At 41.0% G+C, this 19,045-nt stretch overlaps 1 protein-coding gene across 2 annotated transcripts in view; it reads right to left on the reverse strand.

Annotated features, from left to right (window-relative positions):
• The window catches only part of RALGPS1 (Ral GEF with PH domain and SH3 binding motif 1), a 606,537-nt gene that overhangs the window by 20,009 nt on the left and 567,483 nt on the right, over positions 1 to 19,045 (reverse strand). For both annotated transcript variants that reach the window (XM_020984956.2, XM_020984955.2), the window contains 2 exons: positions 17,689 to 17,769; positions 16,045 to 16,150 (listed from right to left, as the gene is read on the reverse strand). In XM_020984956.2, coding sequence (XP_020840615.1) covers positions 16,045 to 16,150; positions 17,689 to 17,769 — 187 coding nt within the window. The remainder of the gene's footprint in view (positions 1 to 16,044; positions 16,151 to 17,688; positions 17,770 to 19,045) is intronic.

Raw genomic sequence — 19,045 nt, forward strand, 5'->3', positions numbered from 1 at the left:
AATAGAAAATGGATCCAAAGATGAAAAACTGCCTGGATGAGTTTAGACAGTATCACAGAAGTGATTAAGGAGGAGTGTGTTCTGTCCTGCTGCAAGGGAGGACGGGCCTTGGGGCAGGTTCTTTGTTATGGTCAGAGCAGGAAACAAGGAAGGCAGATCCTGACACTTTAGATGAGCCTCCAGACAAGCCTGCCTGAAGGTTGGTGGGTGAAAGAAATTAAAATTAAGCAAGCAACAAGTATTGATTCAAATGTGCCTGTTATATGATAGGTGCTGAGGGTGGGGGTGGGATAAAAAAGACAAAAATGGATCAGTTCTTGACTCTGAAGAGTTTAGATTCTACTGGTGAAAATAACATACACACATAAGTCAATACAAAATGTGTACAAGGCAAAGACAAAGCAATATTCTAGGGGAGGCACTAGTAGGTGGGATGAGTGGACTAGAAAAGACCTCCTGGAGGACGTGGCAATTCAGCTGAACTTTAGGGATTCTAAGAGGCAGAGATGAGGAAGGAGAGCATTTCAAGGCATGGCGGAGAACATATACAAAGGCATGGAGATGGGAGAGGGAGTGTTATGTAGAAGGAATGATGGTTGAATTGAATAAGATGAAATAGAATGAAGAGAAATTCAATTAACAAAGAAATTCAATGATCATGATGCAAGGCCACATTGGATAGTGGATAGAGAGACAGGCTCAGAGTCAAGACAACCTGGGTTTAAGGCCCACCTCTGACAAATACTGGCTGTGTGACCCTGGGTAAGTTACTTAATCTTCTCGATGCCTCAGGCAACTCTGTAAGACTGGACATTTCCAAGAAGGTACAAATCTATAATGCTGGAGGAAGTTACTTACCTATAGCAATAAAAAAATCAATTAAACAGGGCCATGTATAGAGACTGTGCTAGGGACTGGGGATGACATCTCACACTCCAACAAGGAAAAACAGTTTCTGCTCTCATGGGACTTGGTTGTACTAAGGGGAACCGATATGTACACATATAAATACACTTGAGGGAGGAGAGAGAATTAATGACCTGGGGATATTGGGAAAGGCTTTATTTTGGAGGTGGAACCTGAGTTGAGCCTCGAAGGAAGTTTGGAGTCTAAGGAGCACTGGTAAGAAGGGATTAATTACTCTAGAAACAGGGGGACAGTTGTGATGGCATGAAAGTAGAAGACTGAATGCCCAGTTTGGAGAACAGTTAGCACATCGGTTTAGCTGAAACACAGAGTGGAAGGATCTAAGCAATAAATGGGCACGAAAGGGAGGGCTTGGTGTAGATTTGGGTCCCCTGAACTTCCTGGGAAAGTCAGAAATTGCAGAAGGCAGGTAACACTGACTGGCAATAACTGCTTTCAGGTCCTGATAATCTTTGCAGGGGCCCAGCTCACCCTCTGCTTTTGGGAAATGAAAAGGAATACTATGAAATTATTCTGGAAAGGTAGGGGGGAGCCAGGATTTAGAGGGCTTTAAATGCAAGGTCAATGAAGTTGTATATTTTCCGAGAGGCAAAATAAGGCGTCATAGAAGATTTCAGAGGTATCATGGAAAAATGGCTATACCATTGAGCTTAGAGTCAGAAAGCCCTGTGTTCAAAATCTGCCTCTAACACTTTCTAGCTCTATGACTTTAGGCAAGTTATTTAGTCTCTTAGTTACTAAAGCTATATACGCAGTATACGATCCTAGATCAGTTGGATTCGGTGTTGGTGTAACGAGTTCCAACTGGTCTCTTAACTGTGAGTCCAAGGTCCTATCCACATATGATAGTGAATCTCAATATTCCCTGCTGCCTCTCTTTAAAAGAAGAAAGCAATGTGTATAGCACTACTGTGCTTTGTATATCTTGTAGATAGAGTTCTGTAGTTAGTGAGACTGAGCCAGGCAGGACTCCCAGGCATGGCTATACAATGGTCAAGTGTGCTGCTTTCACTGATTGCTCTGCATTGTTATGATTATTCCAGTCTCTGGGCAATGGTGGTCAGGGAGCATGTGATGTCAGGATTCCGTTGGTGTCTTATTAAGATCTGACATGCTGTGTTACTCCCCTTGCACTCACCCCAGAAACGTATATTTTGGGAGTGATCTGTGATGATTCCTGCTTCCCCTGTATAATCTGAGATTACTACCCTGTCTCTAGTAGGTTGACATCTGGGAGTTGAGGGAACCTGGCTTCTTTTCTTCCATAATTTTGGACAGGTTAATTACAGTTATACAGAAACAAGGAGAGTACATGTAAGACTTATAAGTAGTTTTGGCTTGGATGGAGAATAACCCATACAGGTCATGCTGCCACCTTCCACACTTCCCACTTCAGTGGGTCTAACCACAACCGAGCCTGCCACAGCTTGGCTAGTATTGCAAGACCTTTATAATGATAATGATTGACATTTATGTAGCACCTTAATGTTTCCCGTGTGCTTTACCTATATTATCTCATTTGATCTTCGTAACAGCCCTGTGATATAGGTGCTACAGATAGTATTATTTTTATTTTGCAGATTAGAAACCCAAGGCACAAGGGAGTATGACTTACCTAGGGTCACACAACCAGTAATTATCTAAGGTAGGATTTTAATGCAGGTCTTCGACTTCTATTTTTAACTATTTCTACTTCTACTTTTAACACCACTTCCCTATGTACTACAAGTGTCTCCCTATTACGATTACAATTGCCCCACTGACTTCACCAGTGCCTGGTCACCCTATGGAAGAATCTAAGCACTTAATGGGCATGAAAGTCAGAGTTTGGTATAGATTTGGGTCCCTTGAACTTCCTGGGAAAATCAGAAATTAAAGAAGGCGGATAAGATCAACTAGCAATAATTGCTTTCAGCCTCTGATAATCTTTGCAGGGCACAGCTCTCCCTCTGCTTTTGGGAGATAAACAACAGCAATAAATGATGCTCCTGCCCACAGATCTGTGCCTGTCTATGTTGGTTCTTTGGTTACTATGGCAGTTAATAGAGGCTGGGAATAGCAGCTGAAGGAGCTGGAGGGGGTGGAATAGCTCCACACAACTGGGCTTGAAAAGATCACATATGCCTGGGCACACAGTAAACTGGCATTCTCTATGTCTGTCTCAATATCCTGATGCTCATTGGATTATTGAACCTGTGACCTCACGCCCAGGTTATGCAGTTGGATGTGGTTATGCTCTCAGCTTTGACCAGGTCTCTTTTTTGGATATAGTTATTGCCTATAGTGTTGTGTGCAGTATACAAGATAATATGTGAATGGTTTTATAAGCCTTAATATGCTATGAAAATGTCAATTATCATCACGTAATTATTTCCGTGAAATAAAGACTGATGCTTTATTATGACATGGAGGTGACCATGGGAGGATTTTATGGCTAAAACAGCAGAAAACTAGTTCTGGCAGGCCCCACTGAGCTGGGGTCATCCACGTGGAGTTAATGGACTGTGCATCCATAGTGAGGATGAACCTGGTTGCAGAGAGACTCATTACCAGAAGACTGGCCACCAGGGGTGTCTGTTTCCGGCCATAGCTGCTCCATTGATTAAGGGAGGGGCCTGTATTGCTGGAGGGAGTGCTCTCACCAACAAAATTATGGATCCTTGAATTACTCTTTTGAATAGCCTCTTTCAGTGATGCTACTCTTTTAGTTTTATTTTTAGAATTCCAGCTATACTAATGTTGGACTGTCCGGATCTATTTCCTAAAAATGTCCTGTATCTTGCATTTTTTCTATTGATCTTCTAAGCCCTGTACCACTCCCCATCCCCCCAACTCTGATTTTCTGTCTTTTTGTTAAATACTAATTGCACCACAGTTCAGGGGTGAGCTCATTCTGGAGTGAGAGCACTGATAAGGAATTATGAATTATAAGAATTATGAATATGAAGAATATAAATATGGGAAGATATAAGATGTGAAGCAGAATGGAAAAAGAAGCAACAGAATAGTTTCTGTTTAGCACAGCCTCTGGGGATACTCTCCCAGCCTCTATTTGCCCAGGCAGCCTGGGTCCCCAGAAAGCAGGTGGCTACTGTGTTCCCCTTAGAGTTCTAAGGGTAGCCCTGAGGAGTTGGGGGTTGTTTTTCTAATGTTATTAGAGGTCATATGCTCCTACCAGTGTACTTACCCTCATGATTACTGATTGAAATAAATTAGTTTAAAAGGGGTATTTATTCATATGGTAACAGAAAGAGGGTGGCTGAAAGGAACCACTGGTTTTAAAGATACAGGCAGCCAATCAAAGGAGGCTACCCCTATCCATGTAGTAGGTGACAAAGAAGCCTCCATTTTAGTCAATCTGGCTATGCTACAAAGGCTTCTTAAGGGTACCTCCATTAGTCAAACTTGATATACCCACATAAACCTGGGTTACATACAAAATTCAGGGGAAAGTAGGCTGAAGATTAAAGAGCGCATGTAGTGAGGGGGTAACTCACAGCTCCTGGTTGCTAGAAGTCGTCGTCGTCGTCTTCTTCTTTCTTCTTCTTCTTCTTCTTCTTCTTCTTCTTCTTCTTCTTCTTCTTCTTCTTCTTCTTCTTCCTCTTCCTCTTCCTCTTCTTCTTCTTCTTCTTCTTCTTCTTCTTCTTCTTCTTCTTCTTCTTCTTCTTCTTCTTCTTCTTCTTCTTCTTCTTCCTCCTCTTCCTTCTCCTCCTCCACTTTCTTATAATGGCTAACATTTATGTGGCACTTACTATGTGCCAGGCACTGTGCTAAGTGCTTTACAATTATTGCTTCATTGGATCCTCACAACAACTCTGAAAGACAGGTGCTATTTTTATTCCTATTTTTCAGTGGAGTAAATGGAGGCAAATAGAGATGAAGTGACTTGCCCAAGGTCACACAGCTAGTAGGTGTCTGAAGTGAGATTGGAGCTTAGATCTTTCTGAATCTAAGCTCAGAATTCCATCCACTGCACCAAGTATTCTCTTCCTGGGAAACTCATGAAGTTCCCTTTAGGCATGATGTAGGTCAGTGGTTTTCAAATTTCCTTTATGCTCTTAAAAATTATTGAGGAAACCCCTCCCCTTGGTGTTTTTGTTTATGTGGATTATATCTATCATTTGCCGTATTAGAAGTTAAAATGTCTAGTATTATTATGTATAGTTTAACTACACATGTTATGTATAGTCTTGACCTCATGGATCCCCCAAAAGGATGTCAGGAACTCCCAGAAGGCCCTGGACCACACTTTCAGAACTGCTGGTATAGCTTTTCTGCTGGACTGTTTGTAGAATCTTGAAGTGTATCTAGTTTACCCTTGTCTCCCAATGAAGGCACAAATCACTATAGTTCTGGAGATGCTGCTAAGATGATAATGACAAAGTCCAAAGTGTTTGGCCTTCTGTAGTTTACAAGATTTTCCCCTAGCCAAGGGTGGGAGGAAAAGGAAACTGAGACCAGGGATCTTCTCTCCCTTCCCTAGTGATTCTTTCTCAGGGTGGTAGCTGAAGTCGTCCTGTCCTTTCTGCTGCCAGACACGGGGATTCTCAGTTCCACACTAGCTCATTGGTTTTATATAAGTCCCATAAGCTATAACCAAGTCTCTCAACCAATCTGAATTGACTTCCTGGCACACCTAGCTGAACTGCTTTTGATTGATTAATTAATCCAAAGGAGGTGCCTAGATCTTGCTTGCACTTCTGATTGCTCCTTTTGAGATGTGTACTCACCTGATAAAGGTACCAGTGTTAGTGGGATAGAATGGGGTGGGATAATTGATTGACTCAATTAACTGCACTTCCCCCCCCCCCATTCTTACATATTCATTAGCTTTTCCCCCCTGACATTTATATAGTGGTATAAAGTTTGCCAAACACTTTATACATGTTATCATTTAAGCCTCACAATCATCCTGTGGGGGGTATTAAAGGTTTTATTTTACCCAATTTACAGATAATTAAATTGAGGTTTAAGGGAGATTAAGTTACTTGTCCATAGTCAGAGTTAGTGCCAGAGGTAGAATTTGAATACAGGTCTTCTTGACTCTGAGTTCAATATCCTTTTTACTTCTTTATTACTTTCACTATGATAAGAAATATATCACGTGACAAAAGAAACTCAAGAGAAATACAGTGGGTAACATTGCTACTTGGTTAAAGTTAATATTCATAGTCTTTTTTTTTTATTAATCAGTAAATAGGAGATGGGTACTTGTATATATAATCATCCCCCTCACCCTCCCATGTAGTTTTGCTTAATTGCTTACAGTGCCTTGGCTGTTATGTTTTGCTTGTTCGACTGATGCTGTCTGGAACTTTGTTATTTTGTTGACATTGTTTTTGTTCATTAATTTGCTTGTATTATCTTTCTTTGGCTTCTTATCCATATGATTGAACACATATATCTGTTGATAATTAAAACCAAATTTATCACTCCCCTCAGCTGCTAAATGAACACAAAATTAAATATATCAAAACACAGAATGGGTTGCCATGGGATACGATTTGTTTCCCTTCACTCAAGGTCTTCCATCTAGCAAAGGCTGGAAGACAACTTTCCAATTATATTTGTACTGGGAATTTTCATTCAGATATAGCTTGGAGAAGATTGTTCTGAGGTTCCCTTTCAACTCTGAGGATCCATGATCTTGAATTTCATTCAACAAAATGTGGAGAAAGCAACAAACACAAATGTTATTATGGAAATGATTCATAAGATCATAGATTTAGAAATGGGTCAGACCTTTGACGTCATTTTATAGTTGAAGAAACTTGAGACCCATAGAGGTTATGTGACTTGCCAAGGTCACATAGGCATTAATTAATAGGTATTAAATGGCAGAGCCAAATTTTGAACCCATATCTGAGGACTCCAAATTCCAAATTCTTTCCAATGTACCACACTTATCTTTGTTTGACCATATATCTCTTCTACTTTCTTCAGCTTCCACTGACATCTTACATTCTATATTACTTTACATTTTCATAAAATATTTTGGCATTTTTTCCCTGTTTTTTTTGGTTGTTTTTGCTATATTCAAATCTTCCTTTTATTCCACTCTATGAGTTCTCTGTAGTCTTTTAAATCCTTCAGCCCTCCTTGCATCCTCTCTTGGTATTGTTATAGTCTGCATTTCTGCAGTAACTTTGTTCTTTGCTTTTCCTTAACTACAGAATTCTGTAACTTTTAAGTCAGACTTTTTCTTGAATTTATTCATCATTGTGCAAGTTTTAACTTTCTTGCTCTTGTGTCTGATGTTCCGTTTTGTTTGTTTTTATCCTTTTCTCTTGGCATTTCTAGGACCTTGGAACGGTGGGCCTGATTCCCTTCTTCAATTGGCATTTGGCCCCAAAATATCTTGGGCTAGAAATTTCAGAAATGTTCCTCTCCCCCCACTGCTGTAGGTAGGGAAGGGAGAGGGACAAGGTTTTTTTCCTTTTTCCTCTGCCAGATGAAGTGGCTTAACTTGGCTGGATTACTACTGCTCTTCTTCAGTGGTTGCTGCTTCTGTGCCAGGGCAAGCCCTGAGTGGGGGCCTTTGTTGCTGCTCCAAGGCAAACCCAATGAAGAAATCATCATTACTGGCTCTGAACAAACTCCACATGAGTAAAAAGAGAATAGAGATTATAAGAAAGCTCAAAAAAATCGATTTCATGAGTGCAAGATGGGAAAGGTGTGGCTAGATAGCAGTTCATCTAAAAAAGGCTGGGGGGTTTTATGGATCTACAAGTTCAACAAGATCCAGCAATTTGATATTGTAGCCAAAGAAGTAAGGCAATTTTAGGTTGTGCTGAGAGAGGTACAGAATCCAGTAAAAGGGAAATATTATTCCCACGGTGCTCTGGTCTGATCAGACCACACTTGCTGTGTTAGCAGTTCTGGGTACCATATTTTAGAGAGGAGGCTGATACTCTGGAAAGTGCCTGGAGGAAGATAACTTCCTCCAGGATAGTAAAGGGCCTCAAAATCATGCAATATGAAGACTGGTTTAAGAAATTAAAAAATATTGAACCTGAGGAAGACAGAGCTTACAGGGAACATGATAACTATCTTCAAGTATTTGTGTAAGACATTCTTCCTGGCTCCAGAAGATAGAACTAGAAACATTGGGTAAAGGTGGTAGGGAAGGATAATGTAAGGAAAAACTCCTTAATAATCACAGCAATCCAAATAGAATGAGTCACCTCAGCAAAGGTGGCGAGTCTCCTCTCACTAGAAATCTGCCAGTAAAGACTGGATGACAATTTGTTGGAAATACTATAGAGCAGGCACTTCATCGAGTTAGAAGAGTTTTCTTCTGACTTTCACAGACTGAAATTCTGAGATGGTAAAGCAAATTCTTGTTGGTGGCAGTAGGAGAAAGAGAAGAATACAGTTAAAAATTGAATTGCCTCTTCTCTCTACCCCTCCCCTGCCCCTAGAGGTTTAAGAGTAGTAATGGTGGGGCAGCTAGGTGGCACAGTGAATAGAGCACCAGTCCCAGAGTCAGGAAGACCTGAGTTCAAATATGGCTTCAGACACTTAGTAGCTATGTGACCCTGGGCAAGTCACTTAACCCCAATTGCCTCACCAAAAAAAAAAAAAGAAAAAAGAAAAGAGTGGTTATGGATATTTCTGAGATCAAGGCATAATAGAGGGGTGGGGTTGGGAAAATGAACCACTAGACAGAGATTTAGGCCAATTCCCCAATTCCAAAAGGGATACACATATAAATGGGAAAAGGATCAACATGTACAAAAATATACATAGCAGCTCTTTTTGTGGTGGCAAAGAATTGGAAATTGAGAGGATGCCCATCAGTTGGGGAATGGCTGGGCAAGTTGTGGTATATGAATGTAATGGAATACTATTGTGCTATAAGAAATGATGACTTCAGAAAAACCTGGAAAGACCTGTATGGTCTGATGCTGAGTGAAGTGAGCAGAACCAAGAGAACATTGTACACAATAACAGCCACGTTGTGCAATGACTAATATTGATAAACTTAACCCTTCTCAGCAATACAAGGATCTAAGACATCTCTAGAGGCCTCATGATGGAAAATGCTATCCATATCCAAAGAAAAAACTATGGAAGTTGAATTGCTATCTTTTTTTTTCTCTTCCGTTGAGTTTTGTTTTCTCTTTCTGATGGTTCCTCCTATTGGTTTTAATTTTTACTAACAACATCACTATTGTGAAAATATGTTTAATAGGAATGTAAATGTATAGCCTATATCAGATTGTGCACCATCTTGGGGAGGGTGGTGGGAGGAAGGGGGAGAAAAATTTTAAACTCAAAGTGATTGTTGATAAATCAAAATAAATTAATAAAATAAATGTAAAAAGGGATACAGCAATTCTATTTCTTTATATTCCTGAAGAGTGGGCACTGAGGATGAAGGAACCATCCAGGCTGCCATTTGACAGGATGCCTTCCCAAAATATATGTGTGATATCAAGAACTCAGCAACCAGGCTCCATAGCAGGGGGATCAACAGTGGAGTTACATAGTCCTAGGTTCATACTCACTGCAGCTGACCCATTGGGAAACCTGTGACTGCCAATCAGCCTTCAAATTCCCTGATCACCTTGTGCTATATGGCCTCAGGGGCAATAAGAAACTTTATGGTTTTAGATCTAGACCACAAGGAACAGATACTGGGGTAACACTGAACCATGGCAAAGGTGTTAGAAAGCTTTGATGTGCACCCCCACCCCTGTCACTTTTAATAACCCATGAGCTTGTCCCTTATAGGACCAGGTTGGAAACTACTTAGTGGATAGTCTTGTTCTCAAAATTTGAAAATTTCTGTTGCATGGCCCCAAGACCACATGGAAGGTGTAGGTAGTCATTTTTTTGTCTAACCTTATTGTATCCAGGGCTGCCTAGAGCTACTTCCTTTAGGTATCTTTCCTGACGTCACAGTTGAAGATCATCTCTCCTTCCTCAAGTTTTTCCTATCTTTTGCCTACAGAGTCTCCTTTGCTCTGACCTCAATCTTCTCTGTGCAGGCCAGCTAGGTGGTACAGTGGAGAGAGTACTGGGCCTAGAGTTAAGAAGACTTATCTTACTGAGTTTAAATCCAGCCTTAGACAATTCTTAGCTGTGTGACTCTGGGCAAGTTACTTAACCCTGTTTGCCTCAGTTTCCTCATCTGTAATATGAGCTGGAGAAGGAAATGGCAAACCACTCCTTTGCCAAGAAGACCCCAAATGGAGTCATGAAGAGTTGGACATGACTGGAATGACTCAACAACAACAGTCTCTTTTGTGTTGTAGCTACTTATGAACTTATCTTTCCACTTTATTAGATCCTTAGCTTATAGAACCACTGAACCTCAGAGTAGGAAGGGGCCTTCATGATTATCTAATCCCACACAGGCCTGAGTAAGAATTCGCTCTATGATATCCCCTGACAAGTGGTCATTCAAGCTGCACTGGAGGATCTCCTTTAGCGATGAGTAAATCACTCCCTTCCAAGGCAGTCGATTCCATTTTTGGATTATTCTAATTGTTGAGAAGTATTTCCTCCTATTGAACCAGATTTGTTTTGGAGATCATCTATTCCAAGCTCTTCATTTTACATATGGAAAAAACCCCACTGTGTTACATACCTGCCTGAAGTCCCCAAACTGGTAAGTAGTGGACCCAACATTAGCACTTAACTGCTCTGACTCCAAATTTTAGGACTCCTTCCACTACAATGTCTGATGAAGTCACACAGAGATCAGTTGAAGGAAGTTGGGATTTTTTCCCTATGAAATTTCACCTTAGATTTAGCCCATATTTTGAATCTATCAAGATCTTTCTGGAAAATGATTATGTAAAATGGTCTATTAGTTAGCATTCTGAGCTTCATATTATTGGCTGATTTGATAAGCAAGCCCTTTATTGTCTTCTCTTCAAAGTCACTGAATACTGGTAAGAACAGAGTCAAGGACACAACCCTATAGTATGCTATTAGAGACCTCTCCCAGGGTTTACATCGATCCACCCATCATCACTTTGGGTTTGGTTACGCAGACAACCACTAATCCATTTAATCATGCTATTGTCCAACCCACATTTCTCTATCTTGTCCATAAGGTTATTATGAAAAACTTTGTACAATGCTTAGGAGAAATCCAGGTATGCTATGCCTGTGGCCTTTTCCTAATCTACTAGTCTAATAATATTATCAGAAAAGGAAATGAAGCTAATCAGACGTGACCTGTTCTTAGTAGACACACAATGATTCACAATGATCACTACTTCCCTTTTTGAATACTGACAAACCATCCTCCTAATAAGTAATGCAAAATCTACTTTCTTTTTCTTTCTGAAAATCAGGACTTTCCAGTCCTTTGAAATCTTTCCCATTTTCTACAATTTTTTAAAAAATTAGCGACAGTGGTGGCCATACTGACAAACTTTTTCAGGACTCTGAGTTAAATATCATCCAAAGCTACTTACTGCCAGAGAGGAAAATAAAGAGAAATACTTGGAGCTTACAGGGATGCTGATTGCATCTCTATTCAAGAACTTTCCTAGTAATCAGAGATTACTCAAATTAAAATAGTCTACTTTAAGCAGTAGTGAATGCTGTAGGTCATCAGGAAGAGACTTTATGATCACAAGCTGGATGGATACAGTAGAGAGTTCCTTCACTAAGTGGATGGTTTGACTATGTGACCAACAAAATCTCTCCAACCCTAGGATTTCCTGTATTCCTTATTCCGTTTTAATCTAGAGGATGGGCTTTACTTTAAAAATTATTAACAGTTTTTACTTTTATGTCATTTATATTTCTGACTATTTCCTCCCCTACAAATGTGCTATTTCTATTAACAAAGAATAAAAAAGAAAGAGAAAAATGTAGCAGTTCAGCCACACATTAGTCTGACAACATGCAGTTACATATTCATAATCTCCCACTTCTTTGAAGAAGGAAGTTATACATTCTCATCTCTTCTCTGGGGCCGAGCTTGATTGTTATAATTAATTACACAGTTGGGATTTTTTTTTTTTGTTCTTTCCATTGATATTATTTTAGTCATTGGGTACATTACTTTCCTGTATCCAGGGCTGCCTAGAGCTACTTCCTTTAGGTATCTTTCCTGATGTCACAGTTGAAGATCATCTATTCATTTTACTCTGTCGCAGTTCATATGTCTTTCCATGCTTCTTCAAATTTTCATAACTATTATTTCTTATAACATAGTAATATTCCATTATATCCAGAGATCACAATTTGTTGCCTATTCCTTAAATGATGGGCATCTACTTTGTTTCTAGTTCTTTGCTTAAACAAAAAGTGCTTTTATGAATATTTTTATGCCTTTCTTTTTATCATTGACCTCCTTGGGGTACATTGAGCTTTACTTTGGATCTTTTACAATTTAGCTATTTTAACTTATCTGATTATATTAACTCACATTATTTAGACATGTTTTCTTCCTCTAAAGTCCCCCAGTGCCTCACTGTGGTGTGGAGGTGACCCTAGCTTCTCAAATGCCTGTTGAGAATAATCTTAGATGGGTCCAAATAAATTGGAAAGGTTTGCGGACAGGTTTGGTGATAAACTGTTTGTCATCTGGGAACCAGCACAGATGAACTAAGAGCTACTCGTTACTAAAATGATGTCTACAAAGTCTTTGGCTTTGGCAATTGATAAATACCATCTAATAAAATGTGGCAGGCTTGGGACCTGCATCAAAGGAGGGCCACACACAGTGATGAAATCACACAGCCTTGAGGTATTGCAATTAAGTATTTATTTTTTATTGGGACATCTCAGTGTTCCAATAGAGGATATATATGCCAAACACAGCAATTGAAAGGCTGCTTTTTCCTCCTAGTGAGAGCCTCAGCACCCGCAAAGAAACTGCCATTTCCTGATTCTGATGACTCCCTTTTCTTAAAGTCCCGTTTTCTCATGACCAAGTAGGATATATGTGTGTATATGTACCTGTATTTCTGAATAGGGAGTATATGGGGGGGGGCAGAATACACATGACAGCAAAAGGGACATAGAAAAGAATAGTAGAAAAGTTGTTATTGTTAACATTAAAAAGTCGTAAATAGTTGTGGAGATTGTTTCATATTGGTTTGTTTGTTATATTAAGTTTAAAAACAAAATCGAGGGAAAAAGAAACAAATAGTGGTTAGGTTTCCAGGATAGCCCACAAAAGCTTATTTGCCTCAGGATATAGCTAAAATATAGAACATCTGCAATGAATAATAGTAACAAATATGACTTTTGCAATACTTGTAATTAAGTGGTAAAAAAGTAAAATTGAATTAAATGAAAAAGGGCTACAGCAAATTGATGTACAGAAGGCTGGCAGTCCCAGTCTAAAATATATGGCTCTTAGAAATCCAGCAGAACTTCAGGCTGAAGTTTACTCCAGAGAAGAATAAATGTAGGGCTAATGATAGCTGGACGTATGCTTTTTTGTGCATCCAGAAACAATTGGGATGATTTATATTATCTTTGACATTATTAAAGACTCCCTAGTCATCCCAGTCTAGGGAAAATGGAGGGTGATACATTGGAACCTTAATGAGGACAACAATCTGCCTTCAGCTCTCAGGCTTCTTTTCCATGGTAGAAGAAGCAGGGAGAGTCAAGGTTTCTGGGTCGGGGATAAGAAACTGGCCTTTAGACTGTAGCAGCAGCACTTACTGGACCGCCAGGAGGGGGAGCAAGACAGCCAGGTGAGACTTCATTGTGGCAGAGCCATCCATCCTGGCTTTCTCATGTGTCTGTGTTTGTTCTCCTGTGTCCCTGGGAAGTCTTTTGCATCGATCAAATTGACTGAAATCTTAGGTACAAAGTACGGCAAAATGTGCCAACCTTTTCTGACCATTACTCGCTGCTTCTCTCACATGTGGCTGGGCTGCAGGAGCCCTTGCCGTCCTGCTAGACTGCCACATTCTAAGCACTGTCTAGAATCCGGGCAGAGCTTGGAAGGGATTTCCCTACTGTTCTGCATGACCTGAGGCCCCTTTCTTTCTGAAAGCAAAGAAGGTGTCTGGTATCATGCCTGGGAATGATACTTTTCATGAAGGACATTGTCAAATCAGTTAAATGAACATTTATTAAGCAGCCACCATGTATAAGGCCCTGTGCTTGTTGCAGTAAAAAATGAAACAGGCCCCTGCCTTCAAAGAGGTTGTAAGAGTTCACATTTGGACTCAGGTCTTCCTGACTCTAGGCCTAACGCTCTATCCAATAATCCATCTTTTGTTTTTGTTGTTTAGCCATTTCTGACTCTTTGTGACCTCATTTGGGGTTTTCTTGGCAAAGCTACTGGAGCAGTTTGCCATTTCCTTCTCCAGCTCATTTTATAGATGAAGAAATTGAGGCAAATAGGACTAAATGGTTAGCCCAGGGTCATACAGCTAGTAAGTGTCTGAGGCTAGGTTTGAATTCAGGAAAATGAGTCCTCTTGACTCCATGCCTGGCACTCTATCCAGTGCACCACCTAGCTGCCCTACTAATCCACCTAGTTGCCTTGTATTTGTAGGATACAATATTGTCACAGATAAGTACCCTAGTAAGCACTGTCAATTGGGGATATCAAGAAAGGCTTCATGGAGGAGGTGGTACCTGAATTGAGAGGAGGAAGGAGCACATTCTAGCCAAGAGGAATGGCTTGCACAAATGTTATTATTCTTTTGTTTAGTTATCCCTTCCCCAAAGCAATATTCACAACCTACTCAACCAGTCAATCAACAAGAAGTCAACAAGCATTTATTAGGCACCTACTGTGTACCCAAATTCTGTACTAAGCACTGTGATAACAAAGGCCTAATTTGGATCCTGGAGACACTTCATGTGAGGAGTAGGAAACCCACGATGTTCTATGGTCATCAACCTGGTGAGGAATTAAGAGAATTCACAGAGCTGGAAGTGAGCCCCTCATTTTACAGGCCCAGAGAAGAAAAATGATTTACGTGGGGCCACACAGTGAAGAAGGAACAGAGCCCAAGACTCGAACACTGGGTTCTTCTGGCTCCAAGTCCCTCAGTCAGTCTTCCCACTGTACCACATTTTCTCATCTGTCTCTTTTTGTAATAATAATGATGATGACAATTGCAAGCATCCATACACTGCTTATGAGCCTTTGGCATACTTTTAGAGAACCCATTTCCATGACAATCTGAGGGATCGGATTAGGATCTTACGGATAGTTCTATTTCTTGAAGACAGGGAAAATCAGAAGATCATAGGATCATAGATTTTGAGATTAAAGGGACTTTACTAACCATAAAGTCTAACTTCTTCATTTTATAGATGAAGAAACTGAAGCACAGAGAGGTTCAGTGACTTGCTTAGGATCACACAACTAGGAAATGTTTGAGGTGGGATTTGAATAGCCATCTGAGAATGTGCTCTGCTGATGACTCTCCATGCGGGTGGGACAGGAGAGAAGAGAGAGGTGTATGGTCCCCAAGTCTCAGCCTGAAGCAAAAAAGCTCTGTATTCCTTTGTCTGGAGCCCAACGAAATGGCTACAGGTATTTTCCATTAGGGACGCCCTGGGCAACAGGTGTTTCCACTAGGGTCACCATAGTGAAGAGAAGACCACAGTCAAGGATTCTTTTCTACATCAACAATTTGAGAAGCTTCTTGGACTCTAGAATGTGGATTCTCTCCCTTTGTTAGGGCTTAATTACAACTAACTTTTACAATTGAATACATGCATCTTGGCTGATTCAGGGAAATGTTTTTATGGATATTCTCCAGTGGTGCTGAGCACACAGGACTGAAAGAAGGACATGTTCACGGAACAGCAGGGGAGAGCACTTGTATATGATAAATACATTTTATACTTTCTCACATTTGTTGACCTTCAGTTAATATAAAGTTGTCTCCTTTTCCCTACGTAATCAGTCCTCATTAGATTACAGGAACATTGACTGGTTGGCCTCAGTGAATTGGGCGGTGGTTGTAGGTCACAGAGAAAGTTCCCCTGAAGGCAAGAGGACCCGTGATCAAAGGTAACTTGAGGGGGCTGGTGGAGCCCAAGCTGAGGAAAACTTTGGGCATGCTTGTCACTTGTCATCCTGTTCCCAAGGGTGAAGGGATATCAGGCAGTAGTGCTCAGGATTTCAGTGGCTGACATTTGTTCCCATAGTAGATCTGCACTTACCGCAGGCTTTCGTCCCTCCTTGAGTAATGTTTTCCTTTTCAAAGGTCCCTCCATGGTAATGACCCCCGCTGAGTTCCCCAGTGCACAGCTGCACGGCCCTGTGGGACTGATGAGAGGCAATCATCAAGACCTCCACAGAGAGGATGAGAGACAGTTCAGCCTTATAGGAACCTCTGAGCATCTCCCAGAAGTCCTCCCTTTCTGGTAGACAGGGACAGTCACCATCTTAAACTTATTTCTACATTATGAATGTCTTAAGAATTTAAGAAATTCCATTTATAACTATGTAGCCAGTGGTGTTCAATAAAGAGCCTTTGTTAGCAAGAACAAAAATAATAGCTAGCATTTATGGAGTACTTTAAAGATTGCAAAGCACTTTACATATCTTATCTCACGGGATCCTCACAACAACCCTGGGAGGTAGGTGCTATTTGTTCATGGGGATATGGAACCCATGCAAGGAACTTTATCAGGTTCTTTGTAAACCTGAAGCAATGGAGGAGAAACTCCTAGAAGGTGCTCTTTGGTTGATCTTCATGAGATTTCTAACTCGAAGCAATGAGGAGTGTGGGGTTGACTTATCAGGATCTCGGGACCAGGCTATCTGAAGCTCACAGATCCCTGGGACAGTGACATGACCATAGGGTTGGCGAGAATGTGGCTCTTGACTCATTCTCAGGCCTTCCTCCACCTGTAGACTTTCACATCCTCCCACCACAAGGGCCACGGTGCCTCCCTAGGCTACTCTGGGAGCTTCCCGGGCTGTCTGCTATTGAATCCTTCTTAGTGAACAGGCCTGGAAAGAACAGAGGCCTCAGTTTGCATGGAAAACCCAGAGGAGGCAGGCAAAGCATAGGTTAAAAAAATCAGGGGAAACTGAGAACAACCAGAAGAAGGGTCATATTGTAGACTTCCAGGACTGGTTAGTAATGTTCTTCCCATGAACAACCTCAACTGTTCCAGGGACCATCCTCCCCCACTTGTAGTATTACATCATCTCCCACCAACCACATGCATCCATTTAATCACAGGATTTAGAGATACAGGGAAACTTAGAGATCTAGTAAAAAATGAGGTGTGAGGAGGTTCATTGCTTTGTCCAAAATCATCCAGACAGTAATCAGGATCTTAACTCAGGCTTCTAATTCCAAATCTTGGGCTCTTTTCACTACACCATAAAAGCACTTTCACCTTTTTCTTTTTTTTGTGAGGCAATTAGGGTTAAGTGACCTGCCCAGGATCACACAGCTGTTATGTGTCTGAGGCTGGATTGGAACTCAGGTCCTCCTGACTCCAGGGCTGGTGCTCTATCCACTGCACCACCTAGCTGCCCCAACACTTTCATCTGTATCTCTCACTAAGGTACTGGGCAAATGGATTTCTGGGACTCTGCTAGTTCCAGGGGCTGTCCAAAGAGGACTCAGGATACTGGGCTGTAAGCAAACAGGCATGGGAGCTGAGGAGCCAAGCGTCTCTCACTGTCTCCCCTTCACTGTAGATAACTTTCAGGCAGGCCGGCTGGCACAATGTTCATGGCAACTACCAAAGCCCAGAGCAGGGCAGCCCTCAAGTGATTGACTGACACATAAGGTATTGGGTAAATAGGAGGATGATGGACAATCTCCCACTCCCTTCAACCTTTACCTGTAGACACAGCTCCGGGTCCTGGGAGAGTTCCGAACTGGAACCCGCCAATTGGGTCCCAAGGTAGCATAGAGTCGACCCCTGTTGACAAATAGAAATGGATTTGGTTTTAATATCTGACTATTACAATTCTAGGGACATAAATCAAGGGGAAAGATCCTATACTGAGTACATCAGAAAATCACTGGCACTCCCTTTCACCACTTTGTGGCTCTGTTAAGTAAGCAACACCCCTGGGGAAGCCTGTTTCCACTCTGGGAACAGTAAAATGAATTTAGTTTTATTTATTTATTCTAACTTTTTATTGATACCTTTAGTTTTTACATTGCCTTTCCCAATCTATTTTCCCCATTCCCCACCCCCACTGAGAAAACCACACTTTATAAGAAAAAGGAGGAAAAAAAGGACTGGCTTAGCAAAACTAACCAACATACCAAAATCCAAAACCAATTGTATTCAGCACTTCATGCCCACAGTCTACCACTACAGATAAGAAAGGAAGGTGCCTTCTAATACCTCCTCTTTGAAGAAAATTCATTTTAAAAGATACATTTCAAAATTTATCCATAGAGATTATCTCAGTTGGGCCTAATAATGATGATGATGATGATGACGATAGCTGACATTCATATAGGGCTACAAGGTTGGCAAAGTACCTGATATTTATTATCTCATTTGATCTTAATAGCTCTGTGAGGTACGATATTATTCTCCTTTTACAGATGAAGAAACTGAGGCTCAGAGAAGCTAAGTTGATCATGCAGGGTCACACAGGAGTGTTCTAGTACACGTTTAACAACCAGCTCTACAGGGAAAAAATGGACATACGACACCCATTACATTGTAAGTTCTTTGAGGGCAGGGACTATCTTTTGCCTCTTTTTGTATCCTCAGTGTTTAGCCTAGTGCCTGGCACACAGCAGTTTCTTAATAGATGTTTATTGAAGCTTGATCTGCATTATGAACATGTTCTCCATCACCACCTTAAATGAAGCCTTGATTAGTAGCATTTGCTGATTTCTGAGGTGTACATATTTATGCAGAAAATTGAAGAGTTGGTTCTTGGGAGCTATGACAAGATGGTTCCACCACCCCTGTCACTAATAAGTGTTAGAAGCCAGATTCAAGCATAGATCTCTCATGACTCCCAAAACAGCACTCTGTGCATGATGCAGAGAGGCTGGACCAGCAGGCTCTTATTGTAGGGTTCTACACTTTGCTGGGCCATTTGGGGATACTTCCAGTTTTCATTCTGGAATACAGTTAATTCTGTTGCTTTCAGCTTCATAGAACACTAGAGCTAGAAGAGAGCAGGGAGATCATGTGGTGCCACCCCCTCCACCATCTTTACAGAGGA

This window comes from Phascolarctos cinereus, unplaced genomic scaffold, assembly GCF_003287225.1.
Source record: "Phascolarctos cinereus isolate Bilbo 61053 unplaced genomic scaffold, phaCin_HiC Scaffold_2;HRSCAF=192, whole genome shotgun sequence".
Taxonomy (NCBI): domain Eukaryota; kingdom Metazoa; phylum Chordata; class Mammalia; order Diprotodontia; family Phascolarctidae; genus Phascolarctos; species Phascolarctos cinereus.